At 43.7% G+C, this 19,956-nt stretch overlaps 1 protein-coding gene across 1 annotated transcript in view; it reads left to right on the top strand.

Moving 5' to 3' along the window:
• The window catches only part of LOC115521534 (aldehyde oxidase 2), an 87,215-nt gene that overhangs the window by 20,101 nt on the left and 47,158 nt on the right, over positions 1 to 19,956 (top strand). Inside the window, exons 10-19 of the mRNA XM_030326811.1 lie at positions 1,807 to 1,899; positions 5,689 to 5,840; positions 8,058 to 8,151; positions 10,158 to 10,267; positions 11,863 to 12,047; positions 12,722 to 12,884; positions 14,418 to 14,510; positions 15,651 to 15,820; positions 16,425 to 16,539; positions 18,102 to 18,224. Of these exons, the coding sequence (XP_030182671.1) occupies positions 1,807 to 1,899; positions 5,689 to 5,840; positions 8,058 to 8,151; positions 10,158 to 10,267; positions 11,863 to 12,047; positions 12,722 to 12,884; positions 14,418 to 14,510; positions 15,651 to 15,820; positions 16,425 to 16,539; positions 18,102 to 18,224 (1,298 nt within the window). The remainder of the gene's footprint in view (positions 1 to 1,806; positions 1,900 to 5,688; positions 5,841 to 8,057; positions 8,152 to 10,157; positions 10,268 to 11,862; positions 12,048 to 12,721; positions 12,885 to 14,417; positions 14,511 to 15,650; positions 15,821 to 16,424; positions 16,540 to 18,101; positions 18,225 to 19,956) is intronic.

Below are 19,956 nucleotides of genomic sequence, written 5' to 3' on the forward strand. Positions count from 1 at the left end.
TGGTTTTTGTCTATTGAGTTGTATAAGTTCTTTATTTGAGATACTAACACTTTTGATGGAGATTGCATTCAATCTGTAGATTGCTTTGGGTAATGTAGAGATTTTAGCAATATTTGTTCTTCCAACCCATGAACATGGAATATCTTTCCATTTTTCTATGTTATCTTGAATTTCTTTCATTAAAATTTTATAGTTTTCAAAGTACAGGTCTTTCATCTCTTTGGTTAAGTTTATTCCTAGATATTTTATTGTTTTTGATGCAATTGTAAATGGGATTTTCTTAATTTCACTTTCTGCTGCTTGATTATTAGTACATAGGAATGCAACAGATTTCTGTACGTTGATTTTATATACTACAACTTTACTGAATTCATTTATCCATTCTATGATTTGGGGGTGGGGATTAGTTTTTAGGATTTCCTGTATATAGTATAACATCATCTGCAAATAATGAAAGCTTTACTTCTTCCTTACTAATTTGGATGCATTTTATTTCTTTTTGTTGTCTAATTGCTATGGTTATGACTTCCAGTACTATGTTAAATAAAAGAAGTAAAAGTGGACATCCCTGTCTTATTCCTGACCTTAGGGAAAAGTTTTCAGTTTTTCTCCATTGAGTATGATATTAGCTGTGGGTTTTTCATATAAAGCCTTTATTATATTGTGGTATGTTCCCTCCAACCCTACTTTGTCAAGAGTTTTTATTATGAATAGATGTTGTACTTTGTCGAATGTTTTTTCTGCATCTATTGAAATTATCCTATGGTTTTTATTTTTTCTCTTATTGATGTGATGTATCAGGTTTATTGATTTGCAAATATTGAATCACCTTGCATCCCAGGAATAAATCCCACTTGATTGTGGTGAATTATTTTTTTAATGTACTATTGGATTCAGTTTGCTAGTATGTTGTTGAGGATTATTGCATCTATGTTCATCAGTGATGTTGGCCTGTAGTTCTTTTTCTCAGTAGTGTCTTTATCTGGTTTGCTATCAGGGTGATACTGGCCTCACAGAACGAATTTGGAAGTTTTCCTTCTTCTTCTATTTTTTTAGAATAGTTTGAGAAGAATAGGTATTAAATGTTTGGTAGGGATGCCTGGGTGGTTCAGTCAGTTGAGCATCTGACTCTTGATTTCAGCTCAAGTCATGATCCCAGAATGATAGGATCAAGCCCTGCATCAGGCTCTGTGCTGAGCACGAAACCTGCTTAAAATTCTCTCCCTCTGTCCCTCTCCCCTGCTCATGCATTTTCTCTCTCTCTCTCTCTCTCTTTCTTTAAAAAGAAAAAAAACTAACTTAAAAAATTTTTTGTAGAATTCACCCATAAGGCCATCTGGCCCTAGACTTTTGTTTATTGGGAGTTTTTTTATTACTGATTCAATTTCATTGCTGGTAATCAGTGTGTTCAAATTTTCTATTTCTTCCTGCTTCAGTTTTAGTAGATTATATGTTTCTTATGGTGAATATTCATATATGTTATATGTTTCTTATGATGAATATTCTTATATATGTCTCCTGGTGTCAATGTGCAAAAGCTTTCTAAGAACCTCCCATCCATTTTATTTTCTGGTTTTATAAACATATAATGAATGTATAAATAAGTAAATACATGTACTGGGAGAACATCCCTATAAATTTACTTTGCAGGAAATATGGCCATTGCTTTCATATTTATACACATTTATTACCAATTAAAAAATGGTATCTGAATATTTTTATGAGAAACTTTCAGTACCAAAAAAAAGGCATATTCTCTTTCCTAAATCTGTCTAATACATATATATTTATTTATTTACTTTTCAGGACCTGCAATGAAATCTCAAGGACGTGTTCACCCAATTCTCCTCTCTCCTGCTAGGATTTCTGAGCTCAGTATGGTATTTAAAACAAGTGATGGTGAGTTCCTGATGTTCTTAGTAAAGCATTAGTGAACCAATCCCTGCACTAAACTTACACTTACCAAGTAGTCTGAAACCTCCTCATACATTTGTCTTGTCTGGCCTATTTCTAGCTCTTCATCATTTTTCTGATGTGATATAATATCCCATCCATAAAACCTTGCCATCAAAAGCTTTGCAGAATATGAGGTATTCAGATGATATTATTCAAGACCTTCTAGTCACATGCAGGATTCTTGCCTATAAAATGTTATGTGACCAAAAGACAATAAATTTGCAGTGTAATTTTGATGGGAAGACAGTGAGAGAACTAGTGCCATCCATCGGTTGAACAGTCAATTCCTAGGAGGGAGGATGCTTGCCGGGGAAAGTGGGAGAAATATCATCAGGAACTCAAATGCTACTTGCTTCATATGGACAATGGCAAGAGGTAAAATGAGACAAAGACCTGCCCAGGTAAACACCTCTAGTCACTTACAACATCCTTCAGGGCCCACTACCTGCCAATACTACTACATCAGGCAAGGTGGTACTCACAAAGTAGTAAGAAAGCATGCAGGACTTTGCCTTCTTTTACAAGGAACCTTATTTCACTCCTCTCCTCATCCCCCAGACCTCCTAGCATGTAAGTACATGCATATAAGTGCTCAATTCAATGACTGACAAATGAAGAGTGGGAAAAAAATGAATGAATGGGTGGGCCAGGAACTTGAGTTTGGGATGCAGTGGTAGTAATGACTTTCTTAACTTAGACAGCAAGGAGTTAGAACTGAAAGTTTGAGTCAAGACTTCCTGGCCATTGTGTGCTTGTGGGCATCACTGGTAAGCAGGGCAGGGGACCTACCTTGGGTGTATCACTGCCATCTAGGAGTCCCGCCTTCCTGGCTTCTAACCATCATCAGCCAAACTTAGACTGTGCTGCAGACCAGCAAGCATGCCCTTCCCTGACCTCACCCCACCCATTTGCAAGAGGAGGGACCCTTCCTGGTTTTGCCTAGCACTGCAGCCTCACAGCTTCAGGTTTGGGACAGTTCAAGTAGCACACCTAAATGTCACTCAGAAAATGAGGGGAATGTGCTTAGACTCACTCAAAATCTTGGTGAAGGCAGAAGGGAAAGAAGAGGGAGAGCAGCATGGGTGGGTTGGGAGCAGAGGTGACCAGTACAAACAGAAGGTTAAGACAGGAAAACCCTTCCCTGACCTTCACCCCAGGCATCATTTAACCCACCACTTTCAAACTTCTCTGTCCACAACCCTGTCCTCAAAAAAATCTGAAATAGAGTAACTAAATGAAAATAAGATGCTCTGTTTGAAGGAAAGGGGAGACTTCTCACCATCCCTCTGTCTCCGGACCCCTGTGTCTATGCCTGAGAGAACCCTTCAGAGCACAATTCATATCCCTCAGTGTAACCGCAGTCCCTCATCTCAGGAATTCCTCATGAGGAAGCCAAGATGCAAAAGGAAAGTAAACTTGCCCAAGGTCCCTGAACTGGCTGGTGGCCAGGTCACCAAGCCACATATCTCCCATTTCCAATTCAGAACCCTTTCCGTTAGCACCCTTCCTCATCCTCCAGGCCCACCCCAGGGCCTGTCCAATTGGTTGTTCAAATGGACTGCTCAGTTTGGATCTGCAAACAAAGTAGAGCCAGATTCTGAAATCTGAGGAAACAGTATGCCTTCCTCAAGCCCTCTTAAAATTAAAGTGTGAGTACCCTCTAGTGGCAGAATGTTCCTTCAGGAATATTTCTCTGGATTCTTGAACTTTTCCTAAGGCCCAGAAGAATGCAGGACACTGGTGAGGGAAGGGTACATTGGAGCCAGGTGTGTGTGTGTGTGTGTGTGTGTGTGTGTGTGTGTGTTCCCCCCTCCCAGAACCCCCTCCCACAGGAGTTAAATCTCTGTGACAGCTTATGTTTGTTTAAATTTTACATGCTAATCCATATCACATATATGTTTGACTTAGTGTACATTTTTTTCCCTCAAAATCTTTAGTATATTAAATGCTCCAGAAAATCCCTGCATCTTTATCCCATAGACCTATGAACTCTGAAAAGCATGAAGTTAAAACAAAACCCACATTCTCAGAATCAAAGTTAAAGCTCTTTCCAACTACTGGAATATAAGCTAGGTGTTATGACCAAAGATGTAGTAAAATACGAATAGTACAGTAAATACAATTTTCTCAGTGCAGCTATGCCATGGCTCGCCCAAAGCCAGGGGGTAATGTGAGCAGTGGAATCAGAGCAGAGCAGACAGCTAGACTTTTACTCTCCCCTGGGGCTGAACTGCCCTATTTTACCTACATCAAATAAAAGATGGTTGTGCTGGTCTGTATGATGCTTCTGACCTTTAAATAAATAAATAAATAAATAAATAAATAAATAAATAAAGTCTTTTTGTTTTTGACTTCTTCCCTACTAATAAGGCTCTGGGTCTATTAGGTAGGAGGAATTGTATGACAGGAATCAAGCTTGGTCTTCTCAGTGCTCCTGTGAGCAAAAGTATGGCCAGGATTTTTGCAGAAGTTAAAGACCAACCTCCGGTGGACCCTGTGGTGAGAGGAAGCAGCAGACCATCGCTGATGGGTCTGGGATGGGCTCCTATGTTGCAGAGTGCCTTTTATGAAACACTGGGCCGCAATAGGGTAAGGACTCTAGGTTGAGACATTCCAGGAAGGAGTAGCAGTTTACTTACCTTCAGGCAAGATTTGCTTAGTATAAGGATAATAAAGAACAGAGAGTAGTTTCCCTAATCAATTAGGTTGGCTGTGATTATTGAAGTCACAGGTATATTATGTGTTATGTGGGTATGTTAGCAAAGGTGGGGGAAGTATTGTGCCAAGTACATTTTTAATATTGATAAAAGATAAAGCTATATGGGAGGGTAAAATATTCTCAAAGATTAATCTACAAGAGAAAACTCAAAGCATAGCCTGTGACATTATGAAAACAGACTAACTGCAATTAGAACCCAGCCCTGGAAGTGATGTCCAATCAGACTGTATGTGAGAGCAACTCATTCTACAAACCTGAGGAAGTAAAGGATTAATTTCAGAAGGCCAACTAAGTGACCTCCTGATGACTTGGATGATTGCTTCACTTCAAAGATTGATCTGAACTTTTTTCATACCTATTGTGGGGAAACCCCAAAGCTGGTGCTAGTATCCTGCCTATACTCACAAGTATGCCTGCAACACCTGTTAATTTTTAATTACTTCCTTTTTCAGGTGGCACATAGCATTGCCCCAATCCTTCTGGATGCTTTCCCATCGCTTCTGCTTTTCTGGCCCCTCCCTGGGGACTCCCAATGTCCTGAGACCCAATAATACCCAAAATAATACTTGGGAAAGTTCTTCCCAGAGGCTATGTTCATTCTGATTACCTGGTGCCCCTCCTGTAAAAGATTTTGAGTCTCAAGGCTACCTATAGAGGTGGAAATCAGCAGTCAAAGCATTATTAATTATAGACAATGATCTGGGCAATTGAAAGACCTTTGCAATTATTTTAATGCCATCAGATTTATTCCCCTTAATCACAAAACAGCTTTGCATAGCTTCACTGTGGCTAGTTAGGAGGGGGGTCAAGGAAAGCTCTAGTAGAGTCTGCCACCTGCTACTTGTCACTGTCATTCCTTCTCTCTAGCCTCTCTTTCCTTGCATTTGTCCAAAGGAGAGTATAGACCAGCCCAGGACTCCTAATCCTGGCTGCACAGAATTACTGGGGATAATTCAGTTGCTTATAATTCAGTTGCTTCTCCAATGTCACCTAAAAAAACTTTTCTTTTCTAGGACTGACAATAGGTGCTGGCTGCAGTCTGGCCCAAGTGAAGGACATTTTGGCTGAGCAAGTTTCCGAGCTCCCAGAGGAGAAAACTCAGACATACCGAGCCCTCCTAAAGCACCTGAAGAGTCTGGCAGGACAGCAGATCCGGAATATGGCAGTATGTCCTCTGGGTCAATCATTGGGCACACTGCACCTATTTCTTTTCTTTTTTTTTTAAGTTTATTTATTTTGAGAGAGAGAGAGAGGAAGGGAAGAGAGGGAGAGAGATAATCCCAAGCAGGCTCTGTGCTATTAGTGCAGAGCCCGATGCGGGGCTTGAACTCACAAACCACGAGATCATGGCCTGAGCCGAGAACAAGAGTTGGACATTTAACCAACTGAGCCACCCAGGTGTCCCTACACCTATTTCTTAAGCTCACTGAAATGTTGAAATAAGCACTGGCAGAATCATTATGCAAAAAGGTCTCAGCAGATTGAAACAACAGGCACAATAAATAAATGTTTAATATTTAACAAACATTATTTTTTTTTAATTTTTTTTTCAACGTTTATTTATTTTTGGGACAGAGAGAGACAGAGCATGAACGGGGGAGGGGCAGAGAGAGAGGGAGACACAGAATCGGAAACAGGCTCCAGGCTCTGAGCCATCAGCCCAGAGCCTGACGCGGGGCTCGAACTCACGGACCACGAGATCGTGACCTGGCTGAAGTCGGACGCTTAACCGACTGCGCCACCCAGGCGCCCCTTAACAAACATTATTAAAAATATATTTAAAAACGACTCTAAATCAAGTTCAGTAGAATAGCCAAGTGACAATGTAGGTGGGAGAAAAGGAGATCACAGTTTTGCTCATTTCATGATAAGAATGTCAAAGAAACTAATTTAGTTTTAGGCTGTATTAACAGAAGTATAATACCCAAAATAAAGAGGGTAGCTTTCTCTACTCCATACTGTTCAGACCACAGCTAGAGAATAATGTACAGATCTGGGAGGCACACTTTGAAGTCTGGCTGGTTTTGACCTCAGAAGAAAGCAAAAGAGACATAGGTTTTCAAAATATGCATGCTCCCTCTTCTACATACCCCAAATGGTGTGTCAGAGATCCTTGGCATATGAGGAATCAGGGGAAGAGACAGTTCCGTGAAAAAGCTCTTCAAATGATTCCAAAATGTTCTCTCTTCCTGTTAAGAACTCTGACACCTTGCAGCCTGGCAAGGAGATCATGGCAGGAGAGTAAGGGCTTGGAAACCACATCAGAAAGAGGAATGGTGGGGGTTGGGGCAGTCAGAGAGACCATGAGAGCTGCCTTCAAATATTTTTTTAAGTTTATTCAAAGGCAGAGAGAGAGGGAGAGAGAGAATCCCAAGTAGGCTCCTCTCTGTCAGTATGGAGCCTAATGCAGGGCTCGAACTCACAAACCATGAGATCATGACCTGAGCTGAATTCAAGAGTCTGATGCTTAACTGACTAAGCCACCCAGACTCCCTGCCTTCAAATACTTATAGACTCATGAAGACAGATGTGATTTATTTGATATAACCACAAAGGGTAGAGGTAGAAGTATGACTGATAGGGGAAAGTCCAGGGAGACAGAATTCAGCTCAGTGGAAACAAGAACTTTAAAATCAAGCTGTTGATAGAGAATCGGGGATTCCCTGTCTTCACCCATGTTCCAGCCCAGCCCTCAGCAACCAAGATGGTCACTGTAGATTCCATCACTATGTGGGGAGGAGAGTATTAGGTTGAATGGCCATTTTCCTCCCAAGTTCTGAGATGTTATATGCTCAACCAGATCTAAGAAGGGGCAACTGTCTCTCAGATGACCAGAACCCCAACACACCTGTATGAAGTCTGGCCATTTCAGGGGCAGAGTTAGATGTGGCTGAGGTCCTGTGTACCCAAGGCAAGACGGCATCTTTGTAGCTGATACCACAGCCATCTGTGCTGTGGCCAAGGCTGAGTAGGGGGTGGTTCAGAATGGGCCATGGAGACCCACTGTTTAGGTTGGAATCCCAGTCCTGCCCCTTCCTAGCTGGGACACCATGGTCAAATTTCATCATTTCTCTGTGCTGAGTATCTTCAGCTGAAAAATGGAGACAATGGCATCAGTCTCACTGGGTTAAAAAAAAGTAAGTAAATATGTGTAAAGAAGTAGAACATACCAAATGCTGTGTGAGTGTTGGTTACTATCAGTTCCTGTCCCATCCAAAGTAGTGGGTGAGAGGTTCCTTCCAGACTGTCTGAATGGAGTCTCTTTACCAAGAGGACCAAGATCCCTTGTGACACTTTCACTACAAGAGGACCTTAAGCAGGTGCCTGTGGGGCCTAGGATCTGAGGAATAGAATGACCAAGGCAATAACTCTTTCTTTTTAGTCCTTAGGGGGACATGTTATAAGCCGACATTGCTATTCGGATCTGAATCCAATTTTGGTTGTGGGCAATGCTACCCTCAATCTGATATCAGAAGGTAAGCTACCCCAGAACATTCTAGATTGCACCTAAGATTTTTTGTCTTTCTTTTTAAGGAATTGGTATAAGTCAGAGCGCTGATCTCTGGCTCTTAATCCACCATGGGAATCTCAGGCTCCTAGAGGAAGGCACACTGACACAAGGGAGTGGCTAGTGCTTCCTTCTGGCACCACTGCCGATGTACACACAACATTCACCCCACCATAGCCGTGTGACAGCCAGGGGTGGTGTGCAGAGGCTGAGGTGAAGGCTGTCTGCTGTCTGAGGACTGTTGTCTACTCTCCTTCATTCCTACTCCCCTCAGTTGCTGTGTGAGAAGCCACAAGTCTGGGGAAGACACACAACAAACACCATGGGCCCTCTAGGGACAGAAGGAAGACAATGATGAATTTTACATGCTGGCTGAAAGGATCATTCCCTGGGGCTGCTCCATGCAACACTACCCTTGTCTTCCTGGAAACACTCAGCTCTCTCCCTGCCTCCACTGCTCCAAGAATGCTGACGTACCCCTTTACTGGGCACTAACTGTATGCCAGGCTGTATTGGACATCTTATACACAGCATGACTAGTCCAACCAACCACCCAGCTGTCACTTGTAGAGACAGGCACAGGATGGGAACCATCATCTGCATCAGGCTCCCTCTCCAGGGCCTCTGGCTCTCCTTCCCATCACTTCTCCTGGTCCTTCACCCATAACCCATCAAATATACACTCCTTCTGTCCCTCCCACTTGGCCAGCCAGTCATTTACCCCTCCTATGGGTGGACCGGACCCAGGCACTAGGGTGCAGGGAAGCAATCACAATCTGCTCCCCACATGAACTTCAGGGGTGTATCCAACCAGGAATTATATCACAGGCAATGTAACCCTCCCAAGGGGTTTGTTGGCCATAATACAATCCCATCCCTAACTGGTGGGAAGTGCTGGGAGAGCCTTTGTGCAGAGGAAAAGCTCACACACCCTTATTCAGCTTTGCATGGGGCCCGCCCAGGAGGGAGGAGAGGAAAGGCCTCACCCTGGCCTGGCCTGGCCTGGTCAGCCATTTTCCTGAGTCCTCCCCGCCTGTGGTTGAATGTGACCCCAACCTGACCCCCAAACACCAGAAAAGAAGAAGCCAAGAATCTGGGGCATCAGGATAGCAAGCATATCCTGGCCTGCATGCAGGGCCTTCTACTACATTAGCAGTAGTGTTCTTCTACTAGAGGTTGGTGGTTACCTTTGGCTTAAGGTCTGTGCTTTTCCAGCTCTGCCAAAGCCACCTCCACCCTGAGCTCAATGTTTCTCTGGTGCTGGTAGATGAGCTCACTGACCTAGCAGCAGGGCAGGCCAGCAAAGGTCAGCAGGGGCTCCATCTGGGGTTCTCCTGCTTCCTTCTCAACTACCCCTACGTTCCAATCAGCATTTTGCCTCTTTTGCCACGAACAGAATCCATCTCAGATTCGCTGGGCTGTAGTTTGATCTCCTCATGGCACCTGCTGTGGAGCCGCAAACCACTTTTTAAAACCGGAGGGCCCTGCTCTGACCACTAAATTATAACACTGGGCCAAACGGAGGGTTTGTGAATTGCTCACTTTGTTTGAAAGATGTAGGTCTCCAGTTCAGATGCCAACAGCAGCAGCAAGAACAAAAAGAAATGCAATGACTTGAGCTCTGTTAATAGTGGAAATAAACTCTGTCTCCGCTGAAGCCATGCCCTTACCTTGATCACAGTAGTGAATGAGTTAGATTTAGTTAACCAGCTTCTGCCTGAAGATGAAAATGGTGCTGGCATGACAGGCCTTGGAGGTGGCAGGAGACCCTGTTCACATAGCACGTATGCAGAGACGAGTAAATGTCAAGAGGCCCTGCTAGTCCTGTCTGTGCAGGGGAGTGGGGGAGCCCTGGACTGCATCACTCTGTGCAGAGGGAGGTGACCTTTTCCTCCTTGCTGCTGACATTTAAGAGTACAGAATAATCCGGCATTCCTCACTGCAACTGTGCAGAAATGTCATTTTCTTCGACAGAAGGCACACGGCAGATCCCTCTAAATGACCATTTTCTTGCCGGGTTGGCAAGTGCAGACCTTAAGCCAGAGGAAATATTGGAATCTGTGTACATCCCGCACTCTCAAAAGGTAAGAATTCTGCTGGTTGCTTTTAAGAGTTTGTTTTTCCCTTTTCATGACAGAGAGCAGTCATCTTCAGAAATCTGAAAACAGATGGAAGGAAAATGACTGCCCTGAAAATCTGTTTCCTGTCCACTGTGGACTGGCCTAGCACCAAGGCCCTCAGACACCCTCGGGCAAGCAGCTCCGGGCTGTGATTTGGGGTTGTTGTTTCAGCTGTGGGGTGGGGCCTGCTGAGGGCATGTGGTTGTGCTTCCACACCCCTTTATGTCTACAGATCGACTCTGGGAGGCGGAAATTAAAGCTCTCTGGCTGTGGACGAGCTTCTCTGCCTGACCCACAAAGAGGTGGAAGCTGGAACAGGGTCTCCCCGCTTCCCACTCTAGCTAACCCCAACAGCTCACAGGAACAAGAGGACCTCCAGATGTTTGCTAACACAGGATGTCTGGGATTGATGTGGCCACCCAGCTGGCTTTTGAGTGGGGCCTCTGTCTTCACTCAATGCTCCGTGTCTCTGCCCAAAACCATACCCAAATCCAAGAGGATGGTCTCCCCAGAGAGAGGCAATTCAACACACACACATACACACACGCACACACACAATGGTGAAAAGCCAGGAGTTAGCTTAGTTATGTGGGAGGTCTCATGTTAAGTCATGTTTTCAGCGTGTTTGATCTTCATTTATTTTTCGTTTGGAATGGAAACTTTGAAATGTGTTCTAATCCAAAGTGCATCGGGGAAGGCCCAAGACGGAAAAGCAGGCAGGCACAAACACAGCACCCTTGGTGGATGCACAGATGGAAACACACTTGAGGCACAGGCCTTCGCCATTAACCTCATGTTGCAACATCAGCAGGTCACGGTGCCAAAGACCCCAGTGGGGCAGCCATTACCCTCCCAACTCTCATTCCTGATACAAGATTCCCTAGTGCACTGTCAAAGTTCTATTCAACTCTTTTATGACCTTTGCAAAGTGGAAAAGCAGTCATTTCTACAAACCAAAAATGTAGGGGGTCTCTTTCGCACATCAAGCAAATCACATTTAAAAGCACCTGTGTTGGGGTGCCTGGGTGGCTCAGTTAAAGCTTCCAACTTCAGCTCAGGTCACGATCTCACAGTTTGTGAGTTCGAGCCCTGCATCAGGCTCTGTGCTGACAGCTCAGAGCCTGGAGCCTGCTTCAGATTCTGTCTCCCTCTCTCTCTGCCCCTCCCCAACCTGTGCTCTGTCTCTCTCTGTCTCTCAAAAATAAATGAATGTTAAAAATGCCTGTGCTGGGAGGGTTCCTGCATCCTCATGAGGACAGAGGCATCTGAAGACTAGAGGCAAGAGCACCTAGAAATAAGAGCACCTGGAAATGATCCAGGTATCCTGGCCTCAGGAAAAGTGCACAGTGATCCCTGTTCCTTAAGGGCATTGGACATTGGGGATGGATTCCATTCTCACTATGAATGAGAAGCCAGCCAACTTGTCCTCTAATTGTGCCAAGTGCCTTTTGTGCCCCGTTAGATGGAGTCTAAGTGATTAATTAGTGGCACCAAGAAGCAGGAACCATGCTCTCACTTTTGACATGTCAAGTAACCCCAAGTGGTTCTTGTGTCCACAGTGGGAATTTGTGTCAGCCTTCCGACAGGCTCAGTGCCAGCAAAATGCCTTGGCCGATGTGAGTGCTGGCATGCGAGTCATTCTTGAAGAAGCCACAGACACCATCAAGGAGCTGAGCCTCTCCTATGGAGGGGTTGGGGAATCCACAATTGGTGCACATAAATCCTGCCAGCAGCTCATAGGGAGGTAAGCGATGAACCCTGCACCCCAAAGGTGAAACTTGACATCAAAAACAAAGAACAAGTAGAAGTTTGGCTCTGGCAAGGGTTGTTAATGCCCTGGGAAGATGTGAACTCCTATATATAGAATCACTGCTTGTTCTTTCTGCAATTTTGCTTATAAAGCAAACCTCACTTGACTTTGGCTAATTAGGGGCTGCTCCTTGGGGGAAGGCCACAACAACAATGAGCCATGACTGTGCTCTGCCCCAGTTCTCATGTGCACATCAGCACTCCTGCAGACCCACACCAGGCAGGGTCCAAGTGTACCTAGTGCTGCTGCTGTGCGGGGACCTTTTGTTTCTTCCTCAGTAGAGGCCAGTCCGGTTCATAATGGAATTGGCCCTCATGATCTGTTTGTGTAATGTCTGGTTCCAGCATGTTCTGGCCCTTGAACATGCTTGGTTCATGTTGCAATGAAACAGGGCCCATCCTCACCCTGCCATGACCCTCAGGCCACTTGGTGCAGCTTCCCAGGCCTCGATTTTCCTAAAGGGCTTGGTTAGATGATTTCTGAGTTCCCTTCCAACTCATAAAAGGAGACTCCAGGTTCTCTAAATTGTTATTATCCAGTAGCTGGCACATGCCGTGTGATCGAGACTGCCCTTTGACTTGTCCCTTTCCCACCTCCAACACCACCAGGCCCTGGAATGAGCCAATGCTGGAGGAAGCTTGCAGGCTGCTTCTGGAAGAGGTCTCCCTCCCAGGCTGGGCTCCAGGGGGAAGAGTGGAATTCAAGAGGACTTTGGTGGTCAGCTTCTTCTTCAAATTCTACCTAGAAGTTCTGCAGGAACTAAAGAAGCTTGTAAAAGTGTCTGTAAGTGTTCTGGCTTTTATGTGCCCCTTGCAGCCATAGCTCCCAGCTTTTCCACTACTTTTGCAAACTGTCTTGTGGGCAGCCTGTGCATGACCTGTCACCTGTTCTGAGTCAGGCCTTGTCAGTTCCCAGCCCTCCTTCCTTCAGGGATTCAGCCCTGAAGGGCTACCACATGAGGCTCAGGATGCCACACTGTCTTCAGTTCACAGATGTTCACTACATGCCCTGAGCAATGAAACGTTACAGTGCCCCTGCCTCCAGTGTGTGATTTCTTTTTCTTTTAAAATCAGCTTTACTGGGGGCACCTGGGTGACTCAGTGGGTTAAGCATCTGACTCTTGATTTTGGCTCAGGTCATGATCTCACAGTTTGTGAGATCAAGTCCCACATTGGGCTCTGTGCTGAAGGTGCAGAGCTTGCTTGGGATTCTCTGTCTCCCCCTTCTCTGCCCCTTCCCCTGCTTGTACTCTCTCTCTCTCTTTCTCTCAATCCCTCTCAAAATAAATAAATAATTTAAAAAATAATAAAATCAACTTTACTGAAATATAATTACATATAATAAAATGCACCTATTTATACTCAATGAGTTTTAACAAATGTGTAAACCCATGTAGCCACCACCTCAAACAAGGTATAAAGCATTTTCATCACCCCAAAAAGTACCTTTTGGCCTCCCACCCCTGCCCCCAGGCAACCACTCATCTGCTTCATGGCAGATTAGGTTTGCCTATTCTAAAATTTAATATTCAACATAAAATGTAAAATAAAATTTTATTTTTCAAAACATACTAAAATTTTATTTGTATGCAAATATTTAAGTGGCTTCTTTCTAGATTGTTTTGTTTGTATACTTCTGGAATAAGTTAAGCAAGGCAAAACATTCTCTTTCTCTCACTCTCTATTTCCTTCCCAGACCAGGATTATAACCCTCGCCCTACCTCATACCCCCTGTTTCAAACCACACCCTACCCCAACACTCCTCAAGTCACCTCAAGTGTTCAATTTTCATTACGCGGACGTAGACCCTGACCAACCACATTCACCAGGGTAATAATCACTGCCATTTAATTTCGGAATCAAGACACTTGGTATGTTTCAGACACCCAGAGAGCCTTCTCAATTTTACTGATGAACTGCTGAGTTGCTGAGAAAAACAAGCAGGATGTGGGATCTTTTGTGTACAGTGAACTCCAGCTCATTCTGGGATGGCGTCTCTGTCCCCCAGTGTTCCAGCTTGTCCTGCCTTTACCCAGCTCACTGACAGGCCTCTCTCTCCTCTGGGTGGCTAGGGGATCAGATTCAAACCAGTCCATCCAGTTCCTCAGTATGTGGAAAGGGAGGGAGGGCAAGACACCTTCATAAAAAAGGAGACCCCGGGGAGATGATGTAGATTTTGGTCTTCCAGGATACCCTGGCCTTGCAGTTTCTTGGATACCTCAACCAAGTCATTTTCACACAAGCCAAAGCCCAGTTTAATCATAGACTAATTGGTTTATCTTTATTGTTTTGAATGGTCTTTCAGGACAGTCATCATTATCCTGAAATTTCAGACCGATTCCTAAGTGCTCTAGAAGATTTCCCCGTCACAGGACCCCGGGGAGTCCAAAGGTACCAGGTCAGTGAGTATAATGTAACAGGAACATAGAAACTAAGAGATAAGCTATAGTTATGTGAACAAAGCAAGCACTTCAGAGGTGTGATTCATAGTTCTGACTTTCTAGTTTGGGCTGGCACATTGCCCTTTGTTTAGGCCAAGTCAGGGAGACGCTGGATCTAAGATCGGGCCTAAGCTACCATGACACACACTCAAGGCTGAACCAACCTGGAATGGTTTGACCATCTGACTAATCATTGATAGTATCCTGGAATGCGTGTTCTTTGGGCATTTGTTTGAAGAGCACCCAAGCCAGGTATGGGGGAAGGACTGAATAAGAGGGTAGCAAGATTCAGCCTCCAGCCCTGGTTGCAAATATCTCATCTCCAGTCAGCAAAACAAGGACCTTGCCAGTACCTGAACCCACCCTTCTTGAAGGACAATTTAGAAAGTATCTATTATTATCTGTTAGCACAAAGCCCCTCTCCCACCCCATCTCCACACACACGCGCACACACACACACACACACACACACACACACACCACAGAGCTTCCCTGAAAAGAATTCCAAAATAAACACTTTCTCCAACTTCTTATCCTCCCAGTGATGTTTTTGAGCCACTTACAGGGGCAACCAAGGCACTGTGGTCTAGATCTGGGTGGACTCCATTGCCATTTGCTCCCCTCCCCTCTCCCCTGCCCCAGGCACTACTCAAGTTGACACTCAAGCTTTTAGCTTAGATTTTGGTTCCCCACCCTCTGGAATTATATCACTTTAGACTTCATCATCTTGATCACTTTCTATGTAAACAGTTTGGTCATGGAAAAGGTAAGAAAGCTGGACAAGGAGAACCTCTGAATTCCAGAACAAAGCAGTACAGGGGTACAACTTGGGAAAAGAAAATGCCAAAAGGAGAGGCTAGGATGCCCTTTCACCTATTTCACAGTTCTGCCAAAAAGTTGGAATTGCTACATAACTGACAGGACAATTCCCCAGTCTAGTGACATCATTGAATTTTTGCACTTATCATCTGACCCACTCCAGTGTTTGTGGTCTGAGGGTGACTGATTTCTCAATCCTGAATCAAGAGTGTTGGTAATCATCCAGGCCACTTGTGAAGATTTGAATTGTCCAGGGCAACTCTTGTCTCCCTCTGCAGAGTGTGGATTCTCACCAATCCCTCCAAGATCCAGTTGGACGCCCCATCATGCACCTGTCAGGTCTTAAACATGCTACAGGTGAAGCCATATTTTGTGATGACATTCCTATGGTGGATAGAGAACTTTTCATGGTTTTGGTGACCAGTACAAAAGCCCATGCAAAAATCATGTAAGTAAATGGAAAGCTTTCAAAAAAAACTTTTAAAAGCACACCTGTGGATTCCCTCTGAGGAATGTACCTGTTATGCCATGTCCTAAACCCAAAGAACCTAAAATTGAAAGAAGAAAGAAAAGGGCACCATCCCCAGCAGGAGGAAGAGAGGGTATCTGGAAATGACCATTATGAAAGAGAGAACAAAAATAGTTATGGGCTCCTTGCTTCTCTTCTAACCTCATTACACCTCATCTCCCTGCTGTAGCCTCAGTCATGGCTCAAAGGAGTAATTCTGAGTAGGGCTGATACTCAGCTGTTGATAAAACCCTGAAATACTGCATTTCTGAAGGGCTAATGCCTACTGTCCTAAGCTTCCTAAGAATTTCCCTTGCCACAGCCACACAGCCCCTCCCCCAGGTCCTCTCCTATAGTTAAAGTGTTACCCCTGACCCAGCAGGCAGCCTTCTGGACCATATGGCAGGTTAGCTTTTATTGGTCGGGACCTATGCTGGACAGTTGTTATATATTTTTTATTTTCAACCATGTTCTATCCTTTCCTCAGGTCTGGGGCCCTCAAAGCTTGCTGATTTCTACTTCTTAAATATTTCTCTTTTTTCAGATCAATTGATTTGTCTGAGGCCCTTGAACTACCTGGAGTGGTTGATGTGATAACAGCTGAGGACATTCCAGGCACCAATGGTGCCGAGGATGACAAATTGTTGGCTGTAGATGAGGTACAGAGTATGCTTTCTCAGATGACTTTGTGCAGATAATCACAAAGTTACCACCTCCAGCTGGTTTTCAATCCCGCCCCCCACATTGCGGGACAGAAGTGCCAATTCTTCCAGCTTCTCTCTACACCTAAAATCTTTATTCAGACAGACTTAAATCTTCTGGAGTCAGGAAATTACACAGTAAAAGGGAAATAATAAACATACAGAAAAACAAGTTCTAGTTTTCCCACTGTGTGCTCTTGAGTCAATTTACCCTCATCTAAAGAATAAATGTAGGAACTGACCTGTATCAGGATAGAATATGCTAGAAAGACCTAAAAAGGAGAGTGCAAAAAATACAGCCACTCCCTGTTTTCTGTATTAAACTCTCTCCTTTCCTAAACCAACCCCATGCAGACACACCCCCACCCCACCCCTCACTTACTTTTACACATTCCATTTGTAATAAAGTTGCTTTTCCCACCTTTGACATTTTAATTCAATTCTACAAACATTCACTGAATACTTGCTTTTGGAGCCAGGCTAATTTGGTTCATGTTCCATCTCTACCACTCACTAGCCATGTGCCTTTGGGTATCATTACCTGGAAAATGGGAACAATCACTACACCAATCCCATGGTGTTGTGGGATCTAAAAGAGTTAATGCACGTAAAATGCTTACAACGGTGTTTGGCACATGAAGGCTCTCAGTAGGTGTTAGCTGTTATTGTCACTTCTCAATGAGTCACACAGACTGTTTCTCCTCCAGCCATGAAATGGCTCACTGTTCTTTTGGTTGAACTCCAGATGAAGAGGTCAGTTGTTATTTAAGAGCTATATCATCTGCTCAGGCTGCCATCACAAAATACCACAACGTGGGCCACTTTTTAAAAAGCAGAAATTCATTTTCTCACAATTCTGGTGGCCTATCACCCAAGACCAAGGTTTTGGTTTCTCCTGAGGCCTCTCTCCCTGGTTTGCAGGTGGCTGTCTCCTCACTGTGTCCTCTCATGACTTTTGTCTGAGGATGAGCCTCCCTGATATCTCTTCCTCTTCTTATAAGGACACAGTCATATTGGATTAGAGCTCCACCCTTATGACCTCATTTAATCTTAATTACCCCACTGAAGGCCCTATCTCCAAATACAGTCACACTGGACATTAAGGCTTCAACATTTGAATTTGGGAAGAAGGAGGGAACACAGTGCAGCTCATAACAGGGATGATATTGTACAAGAAACACTTTCCTTATCTTTAAACTCTAAAATGATAAATGATACCATAAATATGATACATGTGAACCAAGCTTGACAGAGGACACAGCACATTCAGGTCACAACCAATCTCACATCCACTCTGGAGCTTACATTCATTGAGTAAAATGGCCAATGGAATCATCTGTATTCTTTAAATTATTTTTTTAATTAAAACATTTTAAGCCAAGCACATGTAGTTGAATGTGACCTCCAATGTGGCCTTATTGACAAACAATAATAACAAAGATACCAGCCACTGATAAGGGTGAAGTAAGACTATTCCTACTGATATTTTTCTACCTGCTTCATGCATGTACTTTCCGCAGGTGCTTTGCGTGGGCCAGATCATCTGTGCTGTGGTTGCAGAGACAGATGTACAGGCAAAGAGAGCAATTGAAAAGATAAAGATCACCTACAAAGATCTGGAGCCCATAATCTTCACCATCAATGTAAGCAGTGCTGGCTGGTTTCTTTCCTGTAAAGTTGTAGAATCAAAAACACCCTTGTAAATTTCTTAATGCAACACTAATTCTAATTTTTTCTTGCCACTGGCTTGCCCTGGAAAGATCGGCTTCCTCTGGAAGATATTATTTGTATGAATTGAAATTAGCTTTGGCTCTAAGAAATGACAGGGGTGGGGTGGGGTGGAGAAACAAACGAAGAATTGAAGTTTCTTTCTCTTTCACATTTACAAAGTCTAGAAAAGATCAGTCCAGGGCTTATGTAGGGTTCTATGTGTCAGGGATCTTGGATCCTTCTATCTAGTCACTGCTTCAAGCATGGTTTCTACCCTCTAGGTCACACTTTGCTCCACAATGGCTGCTGAAGCTTTGGCTATTAAGTTCGCATTCCAGACAGCAAAGAGAATGAGGTGATGAAGAAGGGCATATCCCATCCCTTTAAGGACACTTCCCATAATCTCACTGGTTAGCACCTAGTCAGATACCACACCTCAAGGGGAGCTGGGAAATGTAGACTTTATCCCAAGTGACTACATGACCACTAAAAATTGGGGAAGAAAGATGATGAGAATGGATATTGAGAACAATCATGTTTTCAAGGTGGGCCTCCAAAACAGTGGGACTCTCATGATGGAATGCCACAGAAATTTCAACTCTTACTTTTGGGTCTAGCTGAAGGAATGCAAATGCTATTACCAAAGCAGAAAGAATGAAGTTAGAATAGAAAATTCAGATGTGGAGTGGGATTTTCAGGTTCTAACTCAATGAAGGGCAAGTTCAGAGTAACTGAGTTGCAAAAAGCTTTCTTATTTGTGCACTTGTAATAGAAAATAAAATTTTTTCAAAGGCCCCAGTGAACCATTTGACATTTTTTAAATGTGCCTAAAAGGCACAACTTGCTCAATAGTCAAAGCGTTAAAAAGGTCATGTTTCTTGATCTTTCTAAACCAAATCAATTCTGTTCCAAATTCCCATTTTGCCAAGTTTGCAAGAAGTCCAGACCATTTTTCTTGGCTCAGTATCCCTCCTGGGGTTGTACTAGGATCCTAACATCAGTTTTTGAGATTTCAATCCTAATCCCATTTCCTCAAGGGGGAAATAGTACCCAGAAGAAAAACCAGGAAATATCCTGGGATTCAGAATGGTTAGAGATCTGCAGTTCTCCCAGAATAGGACTGTCCAGAGTCAGCTAAAAATTTCTTTTGTGAATAGAGTATATAACAAAATAGTTATACATACCAATATTTGTTTACCCATCCATTCATTCATTTATTTAAATGACTGTAGGTATGAGAGGCAGTAAGGGTAGTGGCTAAAAGTACAGTTTCTAGAACCAAACTGCTAGGTTTGAATCCTGGCTGCATCACTTAGGTAAATTCATTAACCTCTTTAAGCCATGGTTTCTTCATCTATAAAATGGGGATAATACTAATAATCACCTGTTCCCTGGAAATCCACACTGAAAATGAGAAATGAGTATTTATGATCATGGGCCATCATAGCATCCCCAGATCTCAATTCTTAACATTTCTCTACTCCTTGTTCGTTTTCCCTGCACTTTAGAAGACATCCTTCAGACACCCATCTTGTCTCTGCCATGAGCCCACTACTCCAGTACTCCCTTGCTTGATGACTCCCTTCATGTGTCCCAGTAGATGGCTATTTTGGGGAGTTTACTGGCCTTTGACTAAGAAACAAAATGTCAATGGAAGAAAAAAAA

Source organism: Lynx canadensis, chromosome C1, assembly GCF_007474595.2.
Source record: "Lynx canadensis isolate LIC74 chromosome C1, mLynCan4.pri.v2, whole genome shotgun sequence".
NCBI lineage: Eukaryota > Metazoa > Chordata > Mammalia > Carnivora > Felidae > Lynx > Lynx canadensis.